The following is an 18836-nucleotide window of genomic DNA, read 5'->3' as shown; positions in this document are numbered from 1 at the left end:
TATAAAAAGATGACAAAAAAATATTAAGGACTACCTTTATATAAATGGACCAAAAAATAGAAGACAACTTTTCCTTTAATACAGACATAATCTTGTTGAATTTTGACTAAAAAACTTTAACAATAGCTCTTGTAAAAAAAATTTTGAGATTTAAAACTATAAAGGTGGTGCGCAATATTTCAATTTAAAGCAAACCATGTACTTGGGATTAACTAATTGATTATTTAAAATTTAAGCACCCCCACTACCTTTATAATTTTAAATCCAAAAATTCTTTTACAAGAGCTATTGTTAAAGTTTTTTAGTCAAAATTCAACAAGATTATGTCTGTATTAAAGGAAAAATTGCATTCTATTTTTGGTCCATTTATATAAAGGTAGTCCTTACCTAGCGGAACTTTGTTTTCTATAAGTTGTATTGCCACCAGGCTTCTAACTAAGTGCCAAGTTTCAAGTCTCTAGGTAACCGGGAAGTTAGTTAAATATGGATTGAAAATTCCCAAATTAAAATTAGTTTTCTTACCATCTCGATCCGCGTGCGCCACCTAGCGAATTTTTTTTGATAAAATGTTGCATTATCGCCGGGTTCTGACCCACGGCCCAAGTTCCAAGTCTCTAGCTCACCGGCAAGTTACTCAAAAATTGATCGCAAGATTCCTCTCGTTTTTCAGGGATTTATAGTTATCCCAATTAGCGCGCCACCTCGCATAAGTTTGTTTTCTATAAATTGTATCGTCAGCAAGCCTTGAAATGTGTGCCAAGTTTCAAGTATAGGTCACCGGGAAGTTAGCTAAAAATGTATTGAAAGAATCCAAAATCAAAATAAATGTTCTTAATATCTCGATCCATGCGCCACTTAGCGGAATTTTGTTGATCAAATATTGCATTGTCACCGGGTTCTGACCCACGGCTCAAGTTTCAGGACTCTAGCTCACCGGGAAGTTATTTAAAAATCTGTCGCAAGATTCCCTCGGTTTTTTCAGGGATTCTCAGCGATTTTCGTCTATCTCGATTCGTCTGCCACCTGGCGGCATTTTGTTTTCCACGAATTGTAGTGCCATCGACTCGCAAACTATGTGCTAAATTACAAATTTCTAGGTAACCGGGAAGTTAGTTAAAAATGGATTGAAAAATTCCCAAATCAAAACTAATTTTCTTACTATCTCGATCCTTGCGCCACCTAGCGGAATTTTTTTGATCAAGTATTGTATTGTCACCGAGTTCTGACACACGGCCCAAGTTTCAGGTCTCTAGCTCACAGGAAATTTACTTAAAAATCGTTCGCAAGATTCCCTGGGTTTTTTCAGGGATTTTCGGTTATCTCGATTCGTCTGCCACATGGAAGCATTTTGTTTTCCACGAATTGTAGTGCCATTAAGTCGCAAACGATGTGCTAAGGTTCAAGTTTTGAGGAAAAATTTCGATGAATTCTGTAACTGCACTGCATCAAAAACTCGATAAAATGAGTAAAAAAAATTTAAAAGGCGAATTGTAAGTCTCTCAAAATTTCCATTTTTTTCTGGAGGAGAAGAAGTTCATCCAAATAAAAAATAAAATTAAGGGTACTTTGAAAAGAAGAAAATCCGAAATAGCTTTCGGAAAAATTGTGTCAAAAATCAATGCAAATTTTGAGTGACCTACAACTTGCACTTTAAAATATGGAAATTGTTTGGGCTTTGAATTGCATACTTAAAAATTTCCGAGAATTCTAAACTAAAAGTTTGAAATTTTCATAAAATTTTCTCTAATTTTAAAGTTTCTACTACCTATAGCTTACTAACAAAAATTCTGAAAATTTGAAATTAAAATTTCGAAAGTTTCGTAATTTTGTTTTATTTTCGATAGTTTTCAAAAACACTTTGAGATCAGTTTCCTAAGTTCCAAAATTGGAATTTTTTTTCTAATCATTGAAAATAAAATAAGGAATTGGATTGCCGAGATTTTATAAAAATTTCTCTTCCTATTTATTGTTCTCTGCAGTATTTTATGCATATCTATCTTTGTTGTTCTAGCTTTACTTCTACAAACTATTATATGGCGAAATGTAACCCAGAAATGTCTTATCATATGGCATAATACACCTTAAGGCTCCACCGCTTTGTTACAAAATTTCTTTATATGAAACTTATTGTAAGGCTGTATGCAAACGCTCAGTCCATCCAGGGTTCCTGGGCAATCCTCTCTGCCTATTCCTTGGTATATTAAAAAAGTTATTACAAATTAAGTAATAAACATATAGTTCGAAAGATTTCTAAGGCGCTACTTCTTCTCTAAGGCTCTGACTCGCTTTGATCGGTGGGAGTAGAAAACTCCGGCCTTACATTAAAAAACTCAAATAAGGTTGAAAACTTCACGTGAGCTTATGATCTGTGGTAATTAGCCTCACCGAATCGTACGCCTATCCCTTAACCTCTGGTTGCACCTGTGTCATTCTCAGCCACCGCTTTTTTCTGTTCAAATCTAGATATATTCGGTAAGATCCCGCTCTTTTTGCGCTATAAAGTTTATGGTTTTTCCAATACTAAACTTACAAAGACCACATTCTTCACTGTCGAGCTGATCTCTAATAATTTCCCTACAGTTTACGATAGAAATCACATGTAGGAGAACTTACCTTACTACATGTGCAGCAGAGTTCGGTTCGTTCATCTCTTCTTCCGCATCGCCTGCACGCCGTGCTTTAATAAAAGTAGCTACGAATGTTCTCTCTTCAGCCTGTAGACACCGGTATGTTGTTGTTGTTGTTGTTGTATTAACGATAAAGACATTCCGCGAAGGTTTTGGGAAGTGTTACCGAAGTTGATGTTCCTTTTCCGGATAAAGATACGGTACGTTCCGGTAACAAAGCACCAGTAAGGTCCGACCATATGGGGAACAATTTATATGACCACATTAAGCTTTTTAGGCTATCTCGGCTCCACCCACTAGTTCTATGAGGAGTTTGGGGTCCCAGAGCCTCGCCTGCTAAATATGTGTATGATAAGTTCATAGTTGTAACATTATACCCCTCCCGTAGGTGAAGTTGACAATTGGCTTGCGGAAGCTTTTAAGCTATAAAGCTTTGTATTGCACTTATAAACACCCTGAATCTCTTTTCACCGGTGTCGTTCTTCTAGTACAAAAGGGTATCGTAGTTGGCAGTTGGTTCGCTGTCATCGGCTGTATTTTCTTATAGGTTGGTTACTCACTTATTTTCACATATAGCTGGATTTCTCTTGGGGAGCTCCTGTTTATGTTTTTCAGCTTCTGCTCTTGGATGTAGGTAGCATGTCGCATAAGTCCTTGCAGTGAGAGCACATAATCTTTAAACTTACCAGATCGTTGCATGCACATCCATATTTCATCGGCCAGGTGCTAAAATAATCGGGAACTTTTTGAAGAATTTTAACAAATCTTTCTTGAAAACGATCCATTCTTGCCAATGGCAGGTGCTCTTTCTAAATCATGACAACGATTTGTTCTTAAGGAATTCCGGTAACGCTCTAGGGATGGAATTACAATCGATTTCGTAACCGTCCGCTAGTTGTTCGAGGCATTCAATGAAACCAAAGGGGTATCTGCATCCGTCGTACTTCAAACCCCACTCTCGTACTCTATCGATAGTTGTTGCATATTTGTTTGGCTGCTGTATTAACTGTCCTCTAGTAGATTTGTTGCACCACCTGCCACTTCATCTGTTATCAATGAATTAATTTCAAGGGATATCTTTGGTGTGGTAAAATTGGTTATCCGCGCATACCGAAAAGGCCAACTCTGCCATTTTCCGTTGCCTTCTTCCAATCGCATCGCTGATCTTCACCGTTTTTTTATACTTAGCTGTGCTTGTACACAGGTTGTTATAACTTTGATTGGACAACGGTTTTATGTACAGGTATAAAGGGATCGAGTTAGATATATACTTCCTTTTATCAAAACCATCAGTATCAAAAAAAATTTGATTAAGCCATGTCCGTTCGTCCGCCCGTCTGTCCATCTGTTAAAACGATAACTTGATTGAATATTGAGATATCTACATCAAATTCAGTAAACGAGCTTATCTGGACCTAGAACAGATTCGTGTTGAAAATGAGCGAAATCGGAAGGTGGTTATCGATATCGAAAAGTTAGAAAAATTGAAAAAATGAGACAATTCAAAAATGAATACCGCTGAGCTAATAAAATTTGGTAATTGGATTCGTTTTATGACGTAAAACATGTTTACACTATATTTGCCAAATTTGATAGACTGAGTGAAGATAACCAAATCGGTTAATGACCACGCCCACTTTTCCTAAAGGTCCAACCTTAGAGAGTTTGCAATAACTCTATGTTATTTAACTACCTTTGACTGATATTCTACCTCAGTAGTAATATGGTTAAGCAAGCTAAGAACAAATCTTAAAAAAAATTCGAAAATGGGCGTGATCCGTCCCTTTTTTGTTACTATTTTAAATACACTATTAATGCCATAAATCGAACAAAAATCTCCTAATTCAAACGAAATTTGGCATACATATTTTTTCATAGTTACAACTGTTTGCTTTGACTTCCATATATCAAAGTCGAAAAAAAATTTGATTTGCCATGTCCGTCTGTCTGTCCGTTAACACGATAACTTGAGTAAATATTGAGGTATCTTGATGAAATTTGATATGTAGGTTCCTGGGCACTCATCTCAGATTGATATTTAAAATGAGCGATATCGGGCTATAACCACGTCGACTTTTTCGATATCGAAAATTTCGAATAACAGAAAAAATACGATAATTCATTGCCAAAGACAGACAAGACGATAAAACTTGGTAGGTGTGTTGAACTTATGACGCAGAATAGAAAATTAGTAAAATTTTTGATAATGGGCGTGGCACCTCCTACTTTTAAAAGAAGGCAATTTAAAAGTTTTGCAAGCTGTAATTTGGCAGTCGTTGAAGGTATCATGACTAAATTTGGCAGGAACGTTACTCCTATTACTGTATGTATGCTTAATAAAAATTAACCAAATCGGAGAACGACCACGCCCACCATAAAAAAAATTTTTTTTAAAGTCAAATTTTAACAAAAAATTAAATATCTTTACAGTATATAAGTAAATTATGTCAACATTCGACTCCAGTAATGATATTGTGCAATAAAATACAAAAATAAAAGAAAATTTCAAAATGGGCGTGGCTCCGTCCTTTTTCATTTAATTTTTTTAGGATACTTTTAATGCCATAAGTCGAACAAAAATTTACCAATCCTTGTGAAATTTGGTAGGGGCTTATATTCTAGGACGGTAATTATTTTCTGTGAAAAGGGCGAAATCTGTTGAAGCCACGCCCAGTTTTTTTACACAGTCGTCCGTCTGTCCTTCCGCTCGGCCGTTAATACGATAACTTGAGCAAAAATCGATATATCTTTACTAAACTTAGTTCTCGTACTTATCTGAACTCACTTTGTATTGATGTAAAAATGGACGAAATCCGACTATGACCACGCCCACTTTTTCGATATCGAAAGTTAAGAAAAATTAATAAAAATGCCATAATTCTATACCAAATACGAAAAAAGGGATGAAACATGGTAATTAGATTGGTTTATTGACGCAAAATATAACTTTAGAAAAAAACTGTTTAAAATGGGTGTGACACCTACCATATTTAAAAGAAGTAAATGAAAAAGTTCTGCAGGGCGAAATCAAGGGCTTTGAATCTTGGCAGGAATATCGTTCGTCGTATTACATATATAAATAAATTAGCGGTGCCCGACAGATAATATTCTGGGTCACCCTGGTGCACATTTTGGTCGATATCTCGAAAACGCCTTCACATATACAACTAGCACCATCCCTTTTAAAACCCTCATTAATACCTTTCATTTGATACTCATATCGTACAAACAAATTCTAGGGTCAGCCCTGGTCCACCTTTATGGCGATATCCCTAATTACCCTAGGTCATTTTCCTACATGGTGATTTTCCCTTATTTTGTCTCCGTAGCTCTCAACTGGGTATGTCATGTTCGGTTACACCCGAACTTAGCCTTCCTTACATTTTTTTTAAACCTTTTCTCATCAAAATTAATTTTTAATTTTTTGCTACAATTTCTACTACTTAAATTAGTTTATACTATCATATAACTTTTTATAGCAGTTTCGAAAGAATCTAACACAATCGTATTATTTGCCTTAGACTAAATACTTTTTGGTACATTGCCGTATTTCATTCAAAATATTTTCCCCACATTTTATGTTGTCGCTAAAATTTGTTCGTTTTGTTCTTGCTGAAAGTGCCTCACTATCATATTTCAACTATCAACCACATATATTGCATTCATCTATCGGCACTTTCTATCGTTTGCAATTATTCTTCTGGTTATTTTGCTTTTCCCTTTTATTGTAATTCCACGCCACCTTGCGCGCCTCCACGTCCTAACTCAAATAAGTAGTCGATACTTTTTGTGAGACTTTCGTGACTACTTTTTGATTGGCACAGGCCAACATTTTCTATTGGTTCTCGCTATGTTTGTATGCGTAGCCCAACATCTTCTATTGCTTGCAACTTAAATTTAAGTGCAACATTTTGTGCTACATTGCATTGCTGCAGCGGTTAAAGTGAAATTTTAATGAAGCTAATACATTTTTGTTAATGTCCACAACGAATAGATTTGCAAATCTAAAGAAATTTCTACAGCTTAAGGCGCAGTAACTGCTACAAAATATCTAGAAAAAAAGCAATAACAACAAAAATAAAAGCAATCCAAAACTAGTAGAAATTGCACCACAAACAAGAAGCAGCATCAACAAAAAAAAAAAAAAAAACAACAATAGCAACATCAAAATAAAATGCGCGTGAAGTGCACTACTGCAAATTTATTGCGTACGTTGGCTTTTTCTTGCTGCTTCTTTTAGCGCGACTGCCATCATCAGACGCCAACCTAAAGTCACCGCCAATTGCTAGCAATTGCCGCCATTGATGCTGCTGTTGATGCTAATAAATCGTTCGCAATTAGAAATTGCATTAAAGCCTAAATGAGTGCAATGTTGCGTTAGTTTTTTCGTCAACTTTTGAGGCGGCGCATTCTTGTTATACCAAAATAGCGACCTCTTCATAACAATTCCTCTTTTTGCTTATTTTCATGCGCTCTAAGATTCTTGTACTGGTTGATGTAAGTAACATAAAAACTTGAAGTCTCGTAAAAGCTTTTTATTTGTGTTTTTTTTTATTTGTTTCCTTCTTACTATTGTTTTGTTTCTCGCTGCTGCTGTTCTATTACTGTTTTGATTTTTTGTAAAAACTTTCTTATTCTTGGTTTACACAATTTTATTGCGGTCAGCAATTGGAAAAGGTGGGGTCTTCAACCTCACATTGTACATTGAATCTACACGGCAGTGGTGCAACCCATACTCTTATACGCAGTTACCGTATGATAAACGGCTCTCGATATCGAAACTAATAAGAGCAAAGCAACAAATGTGCAGCGGATGGCGGCTACGCTTTATTGTTGTGTCCTCCCGCCCACTCCCACCAAATCTCTTGAAACCATACAACATCTTCTCCTTAATGACCTTTACGCGTCATTTTCTGCCACCTGTAACGCAGCAAGGCTCACAGAAATCGAACCTTTGAGGTACTCCTAGTTTGGGCATGCCCATATCCTGAAACAAATACCCGATATATTCTTAAAGCTAGACTATACAATACCGTCCCCTTTCTGGGACAACACATTTTTCATGAATTTCCATGGGCAAATTGCATGGAAGCCAAAATATCTCCGTCTTCACGGATGGCTCTAAACTGAACAACAGAGTTCAAAGCAGCTCAATATAAATAAGAGCCTACTCTTACCAGACCACTGCAGTGTTTTTCGAGCTGAGCTTATAGCTGTCTGGGAAGCGGCTCTCTTTTTTATTAACCTGCTAGTGAATAACTCGGTTTCCATCTTTTCCAACAGCCAAGCTGTTATAAAATCCCTGCAAGGTAGTGATACAGCATCACTTGTGGCATTGAAGTGCAGGGTCTCAGGCCACAGTTGCATCTCGGGAAACTGCGCTGCTGCTGAGCTAGCAAGCGGAGGAACCCTCTTGCAAACAATCACCTCTGCTGGCTGGGTCAATCCTCCTCTGAATACTTGTAAGCACTGGCTGCAGTCTCAGTTCACGGAACAAGCTAACGCGAGATGGGCCATGGAACCAAAATGTAGGGTGTCCAGGCAAATCTGTCCAAAACAGGACGAAAAGGGATCGCAATCGGACATACTTCTGAATCGCCGGTCTATTAGGCCATTAGTGGTTATTATAACAGATAACTGTCTAATGGGCGTCCATGGGGCTCATAAAGATCTGCAAACAAATGACTTCTGTAGCAGCTGCAGATACGAGAGAGTTATAGAAACCGGGTGCTTTGATTAAGCTTTATGGGTGTATGAACCACATTCTACAGAAAGAAATCAAGGGCTCCCTCGTGGCAGCACAACGGGCCGCAATGACTTACGTGAGTCCCCGCTTGGGCAGCGGAGGCGGTCACTTTGACTTAACCTAACCTAAACACTTAATGGTCTGTTTGATTTAGTAAAGCTATGATTACATTGTTTAAAAATGTAACGCATTGCAAGCGATTTATTAAAAAGCTGTGACTAAACTCAAAATACATCTTTTCAATATGAAAGGATGCTATTTGAGTAAGGATAATCTCACTCCATTCATAAGGCCATTAATATGGGCAAAGTGGTAAAAAAAGCCGAAATACTATTCTTGAATTAAGGCACAGTTTTATTAAAGATCGAGGGAGAGGAGCGAACGAAAGGACCGCTGCCATCTATCACCTCTGGTTTTGAAAATTGGTATAATGTTCTTATTATGTTCCTTGATTTTTCCCCACTTTCAGTTCTTCATTACTTAATTTTTTCTTTCTATTTTTTCACTACTCTAGGTCACAATCAGCCTGAAGGATGTCAATGATGAAGCGCCTAACTTTACATCACCAAATGAAACTTCTATACAAGAAAATATTGCACCCAACACTGTAATTATGGTTGTCAAAGCAACAGATCGTGATGAAGGGCGTAACGGCTATATCGAATATTTGCTCGAAGGACGTGCTCATTCTACAACTAACACCGATTATGAGGATGAAGAAAATCTACCTTTCACACTAGGCGCTGTCGATGGCCTACTACGCGTTGCGGGGCGTTTAGATCGCGAACAACGCGCCAGCTATATACTCAACGTTACAGCGCGAGATCGCGGTGAACCAACACAATCTGCACACACCCAAATCACAGTACGCATATTAGACGAAAATGATAATAGTCCCATATTTGATCCCAAACAATATTCAGCATCGGTACCTGAGAATGCCAGTATAGGCGCAATGGTGCTACAAGTTGCCGCCACGGACATAGATGAAGGCGCCAATGGGCGTGTACGTTTCTCTGTAGCCGCTGGTGATGATAATCGCGACTTTAGCATAAGTGAAGATTCAGGTGTGGTGCGCGTTGCAAAAAATTTGAATTATGAGCGTAAAGCGCGTTATACACTGACAGTGCGCGCTGAAGATTGTGCCGCTGATGTCATAGCGGCGACAAATCAACTAATGCAAGCAAGTAAATCGGGTGGTGTGAGTGGTGGTGGTGGTGGTGCAGGTGTTAATACGAACGGTGTTAGTATTGCAGGTGGCGCGTCCAACAAATATGCTTTGGAGCAACATGAAACGCGCTACGATACCGCCGAGCTGACGATCATCATCATGGACATCAATGACAATCCGCCCACATTCCTACACTCTCCCTACCTAGCGTATGTTATGGAGAATATAATACCACCAAATGGCGGTTATGTGCTGACGGTCGAAGCTTATGATGCTGATACGCCACCATTTAATTCACAAGTGCGCTATTTTCTGAAGGAAGGCGATACAGATTTATTTCGTATAAATGCATCGACAGGCGAAATATCGTTGCTGCGGGCATTGGATCGTGAAGCAAAGTCGGAATATACACTTACATTAGTTGCTATGGATACAGGTGAGTGTGCATGAAGACCTTGCAAATATTAAAAACATGTATCTATAATATGATGGGCATTATACCTCAGACGTAGTCTAACAAACTTCATTTGAACGCAGCGTGAAAGATAATCTTAATGTTTTGGAATTTTTTGCGCTACAGCAGCGAGAGTTGAGTTGTCTAGAAAGCATGCAGATTATGTAAGCAACGTGCAGTGAAACAAAGTGAAGCGTTAAGCGGGCGGTCAACTACACAAAAGTGCTTCTGGGCATTCCCCGATTGAATGTTTGTGCGCGCGTGCGCTTTCATAGGCGCATTGAGCGTTCACAGTACGCAGGCGCAATCATCTCATATGAAAGTACCACAGTACACGTTATGGCCAAATGATCATATCACATTAGCTTGTTTTTTGGCCAAGTGGTTTTAAGTTGATGTTACTCTTACTGTGGCCGGACTGTTGAAGCGCAGCCAAAGCATATGCAAAATATGCTATCATATCTACTTTTTTTTAAGAACTACAGCATTTTGCAAGAACATGTGTTTGCAACTGATTTTACGTGCAGATGTCGTGAGTGTTTGTTGGTAAACAGGGTTTACGAAAAGTTCCGAAACAGCGGGAAATTAACTCAGATATCCCGATTTAAAAAGAGATTAAAGTTACTCCTCATGTACAAAATATGTTTAAATTGTAACTAGCTCCATTGAGAAATAAATGGTGAGAAAGAGTGGGAGGAAATGGGAGAGAGGTAGAGGGAGAGGGAGACGGAAAGGGATAGGGAGGGAGCTAGGTACGAGAGGTTGAGGAGAGGAAAAGAGAGAATGAGAATGAGAATAGAATTATGGGTAATAGTGAGAGTGAAAGGAAGAAGGAGATCAGTTCTCCAGTTTATGAGGTGAGTTTAAGCGAAGGCTCAGATAGCACTGAGTATTCCAAAGCCACGTTAATTTTTCATAAACTCCAGTTGAGTAAAAGCGCAGTGGAAAACACTCACTCTCAAGCGCCTTGAGGTGTAAAAAACGTACCCGGATTAGTTCCACTGGCTTAGTGGTATGCGATTAGTATCGACGGTGATTCCCACGGTGGAATGAGCTGTGGTAAGTAACACTTGAACGAGTAGTCTTGGGGATAGCTGAACAACTAGGACAACGAAGTAGTTGGAGTATTTAAACTGTATTTGCTGGGTGGCGGTATGACAGCGTGCCGCAGCATTTGAATATTGGAGGCAAATAACAGCATCGTAACGTGGCCCAAGCAAGTGCTAAGGGGATCAGTACAGACTTTAAGTTTTGCTGCGTCTACCTCTCAAGAAGCAGCTATAAAAATTCGCTCCAACGTCCTTACTAAAACGGAAGAGTGATGCGCGACATTCCAGCGTCCCATCTTTTCAGCTAGCCAGCAGAAGCTTTGATATATGCTTTAAAAGGCGATCACTCCAGCTTTGCTATATTGCTGTAGGAAAATGAAATATATCTTCGCTTGTTCAGTGCATTTCCACTGTTCGTCAGCTGATGCCTGCTCAGTTGTTGTTTGCTGCGTTTTGTCCAGCTCTTCTACGTTTGCCGTGCTGCTATGCTATAGTTTTAAGCACAGATGAAGTTACAATAGGGGATGTGCTATTTAACAAAACAATACACGTTTCAGTTTATTACTAAAACTTTCAATGGAATATGTTTTTTTTTAATTTTGGTCGTGACGAATAAAGCTAATCGCAAACACTCAACTCATCTGAAGCCCCCGTCTGATTCCAATGAAAACGCCATGTGGACCAAAGCATATTTATTCAATCGTAAAATAAGGCTCATACAACATATCACCTGCATTTTACTGGCTAAATTATGCATTGGTTCATTAGAAAAGCCTGGACATAAATGACCCTGACGTGACCATCTTAGCGGCATAAGTACCTAGCAAACACTGACCAGTGTGAACCCTTACCAAGGACCTCAGCGCTGACTTATTCAGGGACAATAGAGAGGTTTTTTTACCATCCAATATATTTTGCCAACTGTATACATAGAATACGTCTACCAAATTTATGGCTTTTTAAGAGTAGTTCATAATTAATTAAACTTAATAAACTAGATGGGTATGGATGGATTGCTCTCAGTAGTGCATCCGTTTTTTTTTTTAAGAATTCACCAGTGTTGAAGATCTGTGATTGATTTTTTTTCAGGCGCGTGAAATTAATTGGTCTTGCTGACAGGGCTAGAATGAATGGGTTGGGGGAGTTAGAAGCCTCGTGTTGTATGAAATAGCATACTTTTTGATTTCTTCTGCTATTGTTGGAACCTTTAGATTCCGGTGTAGCTGGTTGTTTGTTACATAGTAGAGTGCGGTTACAATCATTCTAAGGGTTTTCGATTGGAATCTTTGGAGTATTTCTATGTTTGAGTTTGCTGCAGCTCCCCACAATTGTATTCCATATGTCCAAATGGGTTTTATGATGGCTGAGTAAAGCAGGACTTTGTTATGAACTGATAATTGTGAATTTCGGTTCATAAGCCAATACGGAATTCTTAGTTTGATACGAAAGGCTTTTCTTTTGTTGAATATTTGGGTCCTTCAAATTAAGTCCAAGGTACTTTGTTTCGCCGCTTTGTGGTATATTAATATCGTTGGGTTTAACAGGTGGTCAAGTGTTACGTCTGGTAGTAAACGTCATTTGAACGGATTTTTATTCATTGGATTTGATCCTCCATTCTTTCAGCCAATGGGTAAGTTTTTTTAAACTTCCTTGGAGCTTGAGTGAAGCCACGCTAGAGTTAGGGTCAACAGCCAGCACCGCAGTATCATCGGCAAACGTGTCTATAGTGACGCCTTCTGCTATTGGGAGGTCATAAGTGTAAATTAGATAAAGTATTGGGCCCATTATAATGACTTCCGTGACGCCTGCTAAGCACTCATAAAGGGCACTCTGCTCCACACCTTGTTTAACGAAGAAACAATATCTTTGAAATATGATTGTATAAATAAAAAGTGGTTTATAGGGAGGTTTTGTTATTACTTTATAAAGTAGTCCGTCATGCCATACGCGATCACAAGCTTGTGAAATATATAAAAAAGCAGCTGTGCAATATTTTTTTCTCTTAAATGCGTCGTATATTTGCTCGGTGAGCCTGTGGACCTGCTCGATTGTTCCGTGCCCTCTTCTGAAGCCAAACTGGTGATTGGGAGAGTTAATGCGCCCTTTTCCATACCAGAAACAAACCAATCTTGATGACTCGCATAAAGAGAGCGCTGATCAGAGCATATTTGCCCTGCTTATAGTTTTCGCCCTCCCGCACGGACTTTAAAAGAGTCCAGGAAGGACGTGGGCGCTCGTACGAATATTTTATCTTGTCCTTGTTCAAAGTAGACCTAAATAGTTATATTTGTTGCTGTTATTATACAGGTTGTTTTTCAAACGCCCTAATAGGGCTACAAAACAAATAAAAAATCAGAAATATTTTGTGAAGACCAACAACTACACTTTCATATTTGCACTGTTTTTTTGTTATACTCAGCTGAGCAGAGCTCACACAGTATATCAGTTTTGTTCGCATAACGGTACCCCGTAACGGCATAAACTAATCGAGATAGATATATACTTCTATATATCAAAATGATCTGGGCGAAAAAGGAAATTCATTTAGCCATGTACGTCCGTCCGTCCGTCTGTCCTTAAACACGATAACTTGAGTAAGTTTTGAGGTATCTTAATGAAATTTGGTATGTAAGTTCCTGGGTACTCATATCAGATCACTATTTAAAACGAACGAATTCGGACTATAACGACGCCCACTTTTTCGATATCGAAAATTTCAAACACCGAAAAAGTGCGATAATTCATTACCAAATACGGATAAAGCGATGAAACTTGGTAGGTAGGTTGACCTTATGACGCAGAATAGAAAATTAGTAAAATTTTGGAAAATGGGCGTAGTACCGCCCACTTTTATAGAGGTAATTTAAACGTTTTGCAAGCTGTAATTTGGCAGCTGAGTATGTAATGTTCGGTTACACCCGAACTTAGCCTTCCTTACTTGTTTTTATATACCATATTCCGCTTCATGTTCATGCACCTTGTGCTTTTATTTGGCAACTTACTCACTCCTTCCTTCAAAACGTTTCAGCTTCATTCATTATTAGCAACGTTGCTCTTCTTTTCAAATTTTTATTTTATTTATTATTGGTTTTTTTTTGTTTTTTTTTTTGCTTAAGATTAAATGCTGCTGTGGTTTCGTTATTGTGCCCCTAAAGAAAATACATTCTGATAATTACAGTAATTTGTTAATGTTACACTCATGATTCTGTTGCTGCTGTTGGTGCTTTTACTTCTGCGTCTGCGCAACATCTTGACTTTGCATCTGCAGGTTGGTTGGTTCACAGCGCAACCACAACTATCACGACAATTACTTAAAAACTTGCATATTGTCTTGCATCAAAGAATCATTCTACTATATATTTATGTATGTATTTTTGTATGTATGTATGTTTATATTTTCACATGCATATAAGTTTAATATTTTTCATTTCACATATCTTTATTGTGGCCATCAAATATGGGCACCAGAAGGGCATGAAAGCTTTTATATGGCTTTCTAATGCTCACGTATCAGTTACTCTAAGTTCATTTCTAATATTTCAAGTTCAGTGCGAAATTTTATTTTAATCGTTGTTATTACTCATGCTTTGTACCGCTATCGAATGGAATGTAGAATATAAATATGTGCTACAAGTAAAACATGTGTAAAAAAAAGCTATATTCTTTGAAAAATTTGAATCTTTTGGAGAGCTGGCGCTATTTAAACATCTTCATAGAAAATTAATCAAGTTGACAGTTCAGAGGCAACATAATCAGAAACACCGATTACAAGGCGTTTAGAACTTTTCTATGTATATTTTAAACTAATTGAAGTTGCAACGATTTAGACTGCTCTAGAAACGAGTTAAGTCAAAGTAAATGGCTTAATACAGAATGTAAGTGTAAGTGTAGCCACTACACTGTACTTTAATGTGAGAACCATGGACGTAGTTGATTTGAGCGAAATCCGAAAGGAAATTAAAGCAAGGCAAGACATGGAATCAAAATAAATTTCTTATCGAATATTAACAGCTTTCTAACGATAAGTTATGTGCGTGTTGTGCATTTCTTATCGACGAGTTATCGGTTTGTTAAAGATGTGTTAGCGATGAGGTGTGGAGAGGTAATCGATTTGTTATGGAAATATTATAATAAATTTGCTATCGCTAACAAAGGTTTTTAATGAGTAACTTATTTGTTATCGATAGATTTACGAAGATAAAATCGACTTTTTATCAGAAAGTTTTCGAAAAGTTATCAAAATTTATTAATTTTTTATCGTAAGCTATTGATCGGTTATCGATGTGATACAAACTTGTGATCGGCGTGCTATCAATTTTTTAACAAAAAATTATCGATTTGTCATGGAATAGATGTAGGTTTGTTATTAAAAATTATCGATTTGATATCGAAAAGTTATCGATTTGTATAACACGTCTATAACAAGCCGATAAAAAAATGAAAATCCGATGACTTGGCGATAACAAGCCGAATTTTAAACAGCAGCATTCCATCCGGATCCATAAATCGACCATTAACATGTTGTTGTTGAAATCACAAAAAAGCATGCCGAAGGTTATGGCAGCTTTTACGGAGGTTGTTGTTTCTTTGCCGGATATCAAGCTGGTTTGATTAATTGCAGTAATAGCCCCACTATTCGTGCTTTGATTTTTATTTTATCGCTCGAACTTTTTTTTCTCCGTATTTAAGTCGTCCCCTTGCCATATGATACTGATCACGGAAAAAAGTAGCTTCTTTCTGATGTATATTGGAACGATTTTCCGTCATCCCTTGTCAAATTTGGTTTTGAGACAAACCGGTTTCGGCGTTGTGCCATCATCAGTGTCGATTTTCGTTCTGATCTGTTGTTGTCATTTGTCCTGTATTTATAGTTCGTAGGTATATGAGCAGGTATTGTCAAATTGATGCTTGTGTATATTTAGTTATGTGTATGTGCTGTGTGTTCGTTCAGAACCGAGGGTGGTTTACTAATCGATTTGTGTGGCTGACTGGGGTAGGTAGAAATCTGTGATTTTAGTCGTTTGACCTTCTTTGTCGGTTTTTTGTTTTGGTGTGTTAATTGTTTTGTGTTTGTTGTTGTGCGTTTGTCTGTTGTACCTGTGTGATTAAGTTGTTTCCTGTAAACAAGTTTTAAAGGCTCGAATATTGTGTCAGAAATGGTGTTTATCTGTTCGTTTATTATTCTACCGTCGAATGTTTCTGTTTGTAGATTTCCATGTTTTCGAGTACGTTGAGACGTCGGCCCTTTTCTTGTATGTGAAGAACCCTAACTGTTTTATTGATGTTTGCTGGGGAACATTCATTCTCGACCATGTGATTCGCGAAGTTAGACTCGGGTATAATGTTTGGATTCCTTATTTTTTTGTTGTAATCTCTAATATGTTCTCTGAACCTCGTTCTTATTTGCCGTCCTGTTTGTCCTATGTAACTATGCTGGCATCCGCAGGTAAGCTTGTATACGCCGTGGCTGCTAAACGGATCCTCTGAGTTAATGTTAGTTCTTAGTTTTCGCCCTAGATTGTTCGATGTTTTGAATGCTGTGTTAATGTCGTATTTTTTAAAGAAATTTGCCAATTTATATGTTGCTTTTCCAGTATATGTCATAGTCGTCCAGCTATTATTTTCTTTTTCATTATTTCTTTTTGGTTCTCCATTTGTCCTTCTGAGCTTATCTACTAGTGCGTTTTTATATCCGTTGTTTGCAGCGATATTATATATGACCTCAAGTTCTCTCTTATATGCCTCTTGTTTAAGAGGTGTTCTTTCAAGTCTATGTACCAAGTGCCTTAATGCTGCATTTTTATGATGTTGAGGGTGATTTAAGGTATTGTGTATTATTGTGTCGGTGGCCGTTGACTTTCTATATATGTCATAGTTAAATCTTTTGGCTTCTTTATCAATATTTATCGTGAGGTCTAGATAGTTGATTCCTCCGTCTTTTTCGGCTTCCATTGTAAATTTTATATTGCCGTGCTGTTTGTTGAGGTACTCCAGTACGAGCTCTTCGTTATTAGTAGTTAAAACGCATATTATGTCATCCACGTATCTAGCATAAAATGACACGCCTAATTTGGACTTCAGCTCCTGTATGTACTTTTCTTCCAGATTTTGCATGAACACTTCCATAAGAATTGCTGATGTGGGGCTTCCCATTCCAAGACCGTTTGTTTGTCTATATATTTTATTGTTGAATTTAAAATAGTTTTGACGTAAAGTGGTTCTTAGCGTATTTGTGATTTGCATACTTTTTACTTTGTTTTTTGTGTTATGAACTATTGTTGAGCTAACTATGTCCAAAGTCTCCGATAGTGGTATAGATGGGTATAGATCTTTTATGTCAAAAGATACCAATTTGCTGTTTCTTGTTAGCTCTACGGTCTCGAGTCTCTCTATTAGTTCTGTTGTGTTAGCCATTGCATATTCGTTCCTTAGCTCCAGAGTGTCTATCAATATCGTTTTTAAATATTTGGACAGTTTGTAACATGGTGCCGATTTAAAATTAATGATGGGCCTTATTGGCGTGTCCGGCTTGTGGATTTTTGGTAGCGCAACCAGTGGAGGAGCCGAAGGGTTCATTTGGACCAATCTATGTGCCATGTTAGAATCTACTATATTTGTTGCATTTTTTATAGCAACTTTGATTTGTTTTTGGTATTCATCTGTGGGATCCTCTCTCATTCTACGACATTTCATTTCCTCTATGAGATCCTCGGTTTTGGATATATATTTCTCTTTTTCGATTAGCACAGTGGTGTTTCCTTTGTCCGCTTTCGTTGTGACAATATTGTTTTTCCTTAGTTTATGCCGTAGATTCTTTATTGTTTTCTCCTCTGTATTCGGTTTTTGTCCTTCCTGTGCTTTCACCTCCTTTCTTATGATTTCTCTGCACATGTGTCTTGCGTGCTCCTGTTCTTCCTGTGGTATCAATGATATTGCGATCTCCGCATCTACAATCGCTTGCTCCGTTTTTCTTACTGTATTCTGGTCAATGATATTGTGCTTCAGGCCCTTTTCGAGAAGTTGTGCCTCTTCCTTGGTAATGGCCACTGTTGAATCTACTTACAAGAACTCCTGCCACCAATTAATGCCGCAGTCAGGGACATATTTCTCATGTTATGCTCATCTTCTTAGGCAACATTAGCTTCTCCGAAAAATCAATTCTCTTAGATAAGGAACCAATGCATCCCTTCTCCTCTCTATTCTTAGTATACTAAAACGTATAACAATACTGAGGATGGCACAAAGCCAAACCAAATTTGACAATGGATGACGGAAAATCGTTCGAATATACACTTACTAAAACTATTATGTTTGTCTTTGCGCTCTTTACATTTTCATAGTACATGTTTATTACGTATTTCAAGTCTCCCTTCTTCTTTCCGGCAGGTGAAGAGGTACACGTATCCTCGTTTCAGCTAGTCTGTCCGATGCTCCCGAATAATTTGTCCTCTACTTTCTGTCCCTTAAAAGCAGGTGGATCACCTGCAGCCGACCACTGCATCTCCTTACAGCCCAATACCCTTTTCACCTCAAAATGATTACAATTCGTTGTACGCTGCAAAATTCTTATAAGGAACTGTCATGTATCTGCTTTCGATGTATATATGACCCTTGCTAAGCGAAAGCTACACTTAATTTTCAGCTTGAAGGCAATTAGCATGCTTGTTCAAGGTCCAGGTAAAAAATATGCTACAAAATTAACTGAAACCAAAATAAGGAATACAGGCAACTATAATTATACATCTGTACTAAGTGATATGGAAAGGGAATTACTTACTTACTTACTTAA

General features: G+C 37.8%; 1 protein-coding gene across 1 annotated transcript in view; it reads left to right on the top strand.

Moving 5' to 3' along the window:
• The window catches only part of LOC137241841 (cadherin-related tumor suppressor-like), a 178436-nt gene that overhangs the window by 65292 nt on the left and 94308 nt on the right, over positions 1-18836 (top strand). The window contains exons 7-8 of the mRNA XM_067769222.1: positions 8888-9520; positions 9659-9980. Coding sequence (XP_067625323.1) covers positions 8888-9520; positions 9659-9980 — 955 coding nt within the window. The remainder of the gene's footprint in view (positions 1-8887; positions 9521-9658; positions 9981-18836) is intronic.

This window comes from Eurosta solidaginis, chromosome 2 (genome assembly GCF_040869045.1).
Source record: "Eurosta solidaginis isolate ZX-2024a chromosome 2, ASM4086904v1, whole genome shotgun sequence".
Lineage (NCBI taxonomy): Eukaryota > Metazoa > Arthropoda > Insecta > Diptera > Tephritidae > Eurosta > Eurosta solidaginis.
Note: the sequence above shows the minus strand (reverse complement) of the source record. Positions and strands in the feature narration are given on the sequence as shown.